Source organism: Aethalodelphis obliquidens, unplaced genomic scaffold (genome assembly GCF_003676395.1).
Source record: "Aethalodelphis obliquidens isolate GAN/ISIS:26980383/991018 unplaced genomic scaffold, ASM367639v1 scaffold4, whole genome shotgun sequence".
Classification (NCBI taxonomy): Eukaryota; Metazoa; Chordata; class Mammalia; order Artiodactyla; family Delphinidae; genus Aethalodelphis; species Aethalodelphis obliquidens.
In genome coordinates this window covers 58,136,320-58,144,439 of record NW_020837948.1, presented here as the reverse complement: position 1 = coordinate 58,144,439, position 8,120 = coordinate 58,136,320, and the positions used below count along the sequence as shown (strand labels likewise).

At 34.4% G+C, this 8,120-nt stretch overlaps 1 protein-coding gene across 3 annotated transcripts in view; it reads left to right on the top strand.

Annotated features, from left to right (window-relative positions):
* Nucleotides 1-8,120, top strand: part of POLK (DNA polymerase kappa) — a 66,278-nt gene that overhangs the window by 42,208 nt on the left and 15,950 nt on the right. For all 3 annotated transcript variants that reach the window (XM_027100807.1, XM_027100806.1, XM_027100805.1), the window contains 3 exons: nucleotides 813-944; nucleotides 4,104-4,257; nucleotides 7,798-8,037. In XM_027100807.1, coding sequence (XP_026956608.1) covers nucleotides 813-944; nucleotides 4,104-4,257; nucleotides 7,798-8,037 — 526 coding nt within the window. The remainder of the gene's footprint in view (nucleotides 1-812; nucleotides 945-4,103; nucleotides 4,258-7,797; nucleotides 8,038-8,120) is intronic.

Here is an 8,120-nt window from a genome sequence, read left to right as displayed (position 1 = left end):
AGCAATTATACTCCAATAAAGATGTTAAAAAAAAAAAAAAAAAAGAATAACCAAGATTGCTTAACTCTTTCAGTCCTGTTTCCCCAGCCTATTCATTGATTCCTTATTTTCCTTGTTTATCAGAAAACAAAAGTCTCATTTCTATTTTTGCTGCAACACTCTCATAATTGTTTAGTACCATCTCGTAGTCAAAATGTTTTCACCAAAAAAGATATTCAAGCATTAAGAAATAAAGCTTAATTTTTAAAGTTCTTTTATGCTTTAATCACTTCATGTTTGAGACTTGATTTAACTGACCATATATTAGAACTTTGTTTTGTTTTTTTTCTAGATCAAAAATTTACAAAATTCCAAATCCATAATATTATACTATACCATTACTTTGCATACTATTACTTTTTGTAACTTCTATACTATTTGTACTATATTGCTTTATAACTATTACTTGACTACTACTATGTTATTACTTTAATGTAACATCACCCACTATCATCTAAACTTTTATATATACTATATTACAGGTATGCATTAAATCCAATGAAGTTTAGTTACTGGAAATGTAAGAGAACCTTTTTATTAGCACAGTCTTGCTTATTACCTCACGTCACGTTATAAATATGGTACAGCAGTGGGAGAGGGTCATGGTGTTATACCATAACAGGATAAAATCAAAGCTTGATTTGAGACAGTGGCCTATAAAAGAAATGTCCTTGAATTGAAAATGCACATCAGTAATGTTTCTTTTGAAAGCATGGATCAATATGTCCATTTAGGTTTGAATATTTTTCCCCATGTGGTCCATTTTCTTTCAGACTACTTCGAATTACCACGCAAGGAGATTTGGTGTTCGTGCAGCCATGCCAGGATTCATTGCAAAAAGACTCTGCCCACAACTTATTATAGTGCCCCCAAACTTTGACAAATACCGAGCTGTGAGTAGAGAGGTAAGTCTGATGTCTCACCCCTACTTATAGCCTTCTGCTGATTTCCTGTCATCTACAGAGTCAAGTCCAAATGCTGTAGCACATCAGAATTTAGCCTTAGCTTATCCCTTTAAGTCTCCCTTCTACCACTTCCTCAGCTTATATGTCAAATACTGAGCTGCATGTGTGTCCAGAATACACTCTTCTATTTCCCAGTTCTTTGCTTTTCCATGTGTTTTTCTGTCTGCATAGAAAACTCTTATCTCCCCAGAAAACTCTGAATTGCCTTAATTATAACCTAAATTAACTTTAGCTATTTTTCTGTTAATGTGCAATGTACATTTTCTTCTAGAATCACCTTATATTTATAATCTACAGAATTAATTCCAAGTCATTAATTCCAAGCTCTTTTCTGAATAAATTTTTTATCAATGTTTTTAACAGTAACAAAATTAACTTATTTTGATTAGCTGCTCTCCTTACCCCATAATCTAGGGAAGGTGCTTATGAGCATTTAATATCCAGAGGGTGTAATCAAAGAAAAAGGGGAATAATCTATTGCTTTGAAAAGGTTCTCTGAAAAATAAAGATTTGATGATTCACTAAAATTGCCTAAACTGTCATATATGAAAAACTGCCCTTTTCTCTAATTGTGGTAACAACTGGACTATCATGGCACTGCTAAAACTTCAGTCATAAATTGAAATTTTAGTATACGACCTCAAACATTTTTAGACTACTGTGGCACAATGCAGTGTGTTAAAGCCTGCTGTCTGAATTGAAACACTTAAAAACTCTGGCCTCCCACTTACTACCATTTAGTCTCGTAAATTGTCTTTAGATTCACTCTTCTTATTTGTATTCCACCTCATTTCCCCTAGCAGTGAAACCTCCCCCAAATCAAAATGATACTCCACTCCCAGTTTTTTTTAAGTTTTAAAAAATTCTTTGAAAAACAGCCTGTGGAAGCAAGTGCTTTTGTGCCTACATCTGCAGAGGTGGTGGGGAAGGGGAAGCAGGTTCACACAGGTTACTGCTTATCTGTTTTACTGTATTCTTAAGTAGAGATAAAATGCCAACCATAAATATTATAAGCTTTTAATAAGTTTGAAAATCCTCCAAAGACTTTGTAAGAATTTTTTTAACTTCTACTTTAACTCAGTAAAACTTCTGACAGTACAACAATGAGAACTAAATTGCTTTTAGTTCTCTTTAGTTATTTACATAAGATGGAGAAATCTTTCTTCAAATTCAATCAGGATCTAACTAGTTTATTTGCAGATGACAAATGGATTCTTATCTGTAAATGAACTACAGTGCAAATTCACTGATTATAAATGCATTAATATTTATGGCTTGGTTTAAACGTGTAAGAAAAAGCCATTTTCGTTTTATCCAAAAAGAATGGAATAGCTTTAACTGCTCTCCAAGCCTAAGTGCTTGATTTTTACTGGAGTCTGTCTATTTTTGTTCTTAAAGCAGTATCCTGTGTAAAGGAAGTTAGTGAGTGTTCATTGTCTCCAGAGAGTACTTCTCATTCAGAATAATCTTAGTTGGCTGCCAACTACAGACGTTCCAGAGTTTCATTTTCACTAGAAAGATTCCATTTGAGCACATTGTAGAATTGGTTTCTTCTACAAGAACAAAGCTAATTAAGGTACTCTCTGAGTAAAGCTTGGCCAAGTTTTATGCCACCATTTTCTAAAATTACCTTTGACTCAGCTGTTCATAATTATATTAAGCTAAAATGCTTTCTTTTTATAAAGCATCAAAAAAAATTTTTCTCATGATAAGGCAGACAGCTTTTAAACACTAGGTGAAACATAACATAATTCAGCAAGTATGTTTTTCTAATATACATATTATTTTGGCAACCAGTTCCTCTAACTTCAGCTAATACTTAAGTGGTTAAAAAAAACTTTCATATAATAAAACTATCTTATATAAAAGGCATTTCTGGAATCATGCAGAGATTCTGATCTCTTTACATATTTCTTTTATCCCAAGATGCAACTCCAGACTTTTCCCCCATCATTTAATATAGACACAGACTTACACTACAGATTTTGTCATCTTTTCCATTCTAAATCCTGATTTTTGTTTTCTGAATGGATACATGCATTAGTGTGTGTACTGAGTGGAGTTTTATGGACATATTATAATTAATTGGAGTAGAACTACTTTCTAAAGCAACATAATACCTTCATGTAAGAGTATTCCTTTTTAAAATGAACAAAAACAGGCGTTTCTCACCTTCTGAAATGACCCACACTCTGTCCGTGGAGTGTGTTTCTCCCAAGGCCACTCTCACCTTCTGAAATGGCCCGCGCTCTGGCTGTGGAGTGTGTCTCTCTCTAAACAAGTTGACTTGGGGACTTCCCTAGTGGCGCAGTGGTTAAGAATCTGCCTGCCAGTGCAGGGGACGTGGGTTCAATCCCTGGTCTGGGAAGATCCCACGTGCTGCGGAGCAACTAAGCCCATGAGCCACAACTACTGAGCCTGTGCTCTAGACCCAACGAGCCACAACTGTTGAGCCCATGCGCCACAGCTACTGAAGCCTGCAAGCCTAGAGCCCGTGCTCTGCAAGAAGAGAAGCCACCGCAATGAGAAGCCTGCACACCACAACGAAGAGTAGCCCCCGCTCACCACGACTGGAGAAAGCCCGCGCCCAGCAACGAAGACCCAACGCAGTCCAAAAATAAATAAATAAGTAAATAAAATTTAAAAATAACTAAATAAATAAATAAATCCACTTCTTACCTAAGAAAAAGAAGAACAAAAACAATAGTAAAAGGTAAAGGAGAGCAGGATCCTATTGTTCCCACTTCCGCTTTTGACTTGCCACCTAAAATTATGTTGCTTCACCATTTTTTCTGGGCCTATCAGAATGATGTTGTTGTTTATTTGAATCACTTATTATATATAGATATAGGTGGCTAAATAGAGATTGAATCAAATGAAGCTATTTCATGGTCTTCTGCCTTTGTGATCTACTTTAATACAAAAGAGAATTTGGACAAACTTGTCCTAGCAGTAAATTATTTATTCTCTAAATCCATGAGCTATTGATTATAGAATCCTTACTATAGTTGCAAAGTAAGAATATTAATGTTTCTTATCAGCTGTATGTGGCACGTTTTACTTTGGCAGCAAAATTAAACCATTTTGTTCCTTTCGAAGGTTAAGGAAATACTTGCTGATTATGATCCCAATTTTATGGCCATGAGTCTTGATGAAGCCTACGTGAATATAACAAAGCATTTAGAGGAAAGACAAAATTGGCCTGAGGACAAAAGGAAGTATTTCATCAAAACAGGGAACTCTCTAGAAAATGGTAAGCAATTTATTAGAATGCTCAGACTAAAAACAAACAAAAAATCCTTTGAATTAACCAGTTAACTCATTAGGATGCATAGGTGCAGGACTAAATATAGCTTTATTATGAAAAAGTATTAAAAATTAAAAATCAGGGAATTCCCTGGTGGTCCAGTGGTTAGGACTCCACGCTTTCCACTGCAGGGGGCACGGATTTGATCCCTGGTTGGGGAACTAAGATCCCACAAGCTGCACGGCACAACCAAGTGGGTTTTCTGAGATAAATGTGTGGAATGCCACTTTTAAATCAAATGAGATTGTTAAATCTCTAGACTTTAAGAGTGTGCAGAGTCCCTAAACAAAGTAATTTCATAGCAGTTTTTTCCGTAAGATATAACTAACCAGGGGTTGGATTGCCTTGAATCTGAGGAGGTTCTTTGTTTATAGTGGCCTTTTTATGTAGCTGTTAATAGAAAATAGATTCTTTTTTAATTAGCCTTGAACATATCAAAATATTGGGTGGGTTTTTTTTCTTTATTTCCCAAATTTTCTATAATCTGTTTATACAGTGATTGCTGTTCTTAACCTTGCCGAAATTAATGACTCCCCAACTCCCTTCTTGGCCTTAGATCTTATTTTGATTCTTTTTATATATAATGAAACAAGTTTATGACCCCAAGGTTTTTTTCAAATGAGCCCCTTATTACCTACCCAAAACAATGCCAAAAATCATGCAGATAATACATGTACTGCTTTCAGTCCTCTGTCAGAGGTGTGATTACTTCAAATGCCAGCACTGCCCTGGACCCCTGAGCAAAGTTCACCTGGATGAAAAGGTAGAAATAGAGGGTTTGCTCAAAACCCATAGCCATGTTTCATGTGTACAACTCATTAACTGCTTCAGAGGGGACAGGCTGCGGTGGGGAAGCTCTTTGTAACTTTCCCTGAAGCAAAAATGGTAGATCCTCAATGCCATAAAATTCTAACTTTACCATTGTTTGGGGCTCACATCTTTGGAGCAAATTTAGTATGGACATTGAATCATAATTTTATTACCTTACTTAGAGCTCTAATGGAGTAGGTCTCTCTCTTTAAGAGAAACATTAAACAATAAACAAACATAATTTCTGGACACAGGGGCTTGGAGCAAAAGGTTTTTTGCTCTTAGTATAACTTTATTGTTTGAGGAAGTGACACACAAAGTCTAATGTCACTTTGCTTAAAATCTTACTTTGTTAGTTCCTTACTTTTCACAGGAGAAAGGAGGGGAGCCATTAAATAGTTATGTCAGAGCATCCCCTGAGGGTGTCCTATAATAACTACTTTCACAATATGTTATAAAAAAATTATATTGGGACTAAGGTAAATGTTTTCATTCTCTACTAATGTTCTTTTCATTTACTATATGTCCACACTTATTATGAGGATGTGAATTTTTAATATCGTTGCTTTTAACATATTTATTTACGTACTTTCCTCTTCATGTATTTCATATTCTTAAGCAATTTAAATAGTTTAACTTTTTTTTTTTCATATATAAGTCCCTGTCGACTGGACTTTCAGGCATGTCTGATTTCACATTATGCCCAGAATAGCTGTCAACAGTGAGTTGGAGTCGTGGCAGGTGGTTGATATACCTTCCTCTAAAGTCCAAGGGATTTTTCTGCTGTTTGCCCCTTTTCTAAAAGGCACAGTCTGTAAAGAAATAAAATAATAATAATTATTATTTTATGTTTATTCTCTCATAAATCTAGATGGTGCCAGGCAATGTAAAAAACTAAAATACTGTACCGTATACTTTTTAGCACTTGCCATCCAGATGGGATCTTAATCCTACTGTTTCAAATTATAAGAAACCTTACTTTTATATGCTGATCACCTCAGTTATGAGGCTTATAAAGATATTTCTTTCAGAAAGCAAATAAGAAACCACTTCAGCGGTTGGTTGCATAGCCAGGCCTCGCAGAGAAGTAGACAGATTGAAACGATAACTACACCATTCAGCAGCGGCTCTAAACAATGAACCTGAAAACAGCATGCTTTGCTTTCTGCTGTAGTGTCCTGCTATCAGTGACTCACCTGAGGGCAGTGTGATAGAAGCATGAGGTACAAAACATGGCATAAGGAACTGCAGAAGGAGGTTGTGAACATGCCTTACGTGGCCTGCAGGTTTTCCGTAGCTCTTTACCTTGACTTTCACACATCTAGTTGGGAAAAAGAGGGTCCAGGTAAATACCATTTCAGCTGTGCCTTAGTCTTAATCCCCCTGAATTGCTCTGCATTTTAAAACCAGATAATGGAAAATGAAAGGAACTAAAGTACATAAATAACGGCTAGTGTAAGTTTGAAAATAAGGCTTGTTTTGTATATGGCCTGGGAATTCAGATTTGGAAAATACCTGTCTGTAACTTAATTCATATTACATACTTAAAAATTTGAAACTAATTAGGTGTCTGTCATTTTATTTATATTATCTTTATAAAATCTCTTGAAAAGGCCATCTTCATTTTTTAAGTATATGTGTCTTGAAACTAGAAATTTAATTTTTGCATCTGTATTTACCTTAATTTGGAAAACATTTATATGTAATAAAATTATGAAGTGGATGAGAAAGCTCTGTTGTTAATCTTAGTTTCTATCAATTTTACACTTCAACTGATTTCTCCTCCATTAAGCCCGGAAAGTAAAGTCTTCAATGGATTTGTTCATAAGGACATTTTTAGTATCTGTATAGATTTAAGTGTATTTCACAGTTCATTTATGAAAAATGCAACTAAAATGAGATAATAACCAGATTAGTTTTTTTACTTTACTTTTTAATATTAATATTAGTTTACTGCCTTTTGATAATAACGAAGGCTTCTCGCTCTTAAACTTGGACCATTGTTAATCTGATTAGACCTTAAGAATTTATATATTTAAAGAAATATAACTTCCAGAAGTAATTTCTATTGATTTCAGATGTGCTCTTAGTAAAAGTGATACTTTATAAACAAACAAGTCAAAATTAAAATCAGCATTTGAAAGAAGAAAATTCAGATTATTTAACATTTGAAAAGTTCTTCCATGAATGAAAAAATTTTTTAGGCTTTTTTCCCCCTCCAAAAGCAAAATTTATCTTTCAGGCATAATTGCTCTATGTTGCTTAACACCTTTTTCCTTATTCCTAAATTCTAATTTAAGAAGGTTCTTCTTTTCCTCTAGAGATGAGTAAAGGAAAAAAACCTTTCATCTTTTTGAGAAAAAAGTACTGTGAATCTAATTCCAATTCTGGGTTTCAATTAATTTCAGTACAAAAATTAGTGAGATTTACATAAGATATTTCGTTTTAAAATGTATACAATGGAAATGGATAATATTTCTTTTAAGAAAAACTTAGAATCAGTGTTTTCTTTGGTAAACAGTTAAAAATATAAATGCTAACATTTCTGACCTTGGTTCTTAGAAAGCAAACTAAACTAGATTTGTTTTGTCTTTAGAAAGACTGTAGGGAAACCTAATTTATGAAGTATGTACTTTTTAAAATGAAGATGAATTACTGTTGCTGTTTATAATTTAGATAAACCAGGAAGGGAAGTTAATAAACTGCGTGAGCAGGAACGATCCATCTCTCCTCTACTTTTTGAAGATAGTCCTCCTGATTTGCAGTCCCCAGGAAATCCTTTCCAAGTGAACTTTGAAGAACTGAATAATCTTCAAATACTCCAAAACTCAATTGTTTTTGGAACATCAGCTGAGGAAGTGGTAAAGGAAATTCGTTTCAGAATCGAGCAAAAAACTACACTGACAGCCAGTGCAGGTACTTAAAAGGATATTGATGGTTCCAATAGTTATAATTTTCAGACTAGCTAACATAGTGTAATATTAGTAGTTTCTCACTAT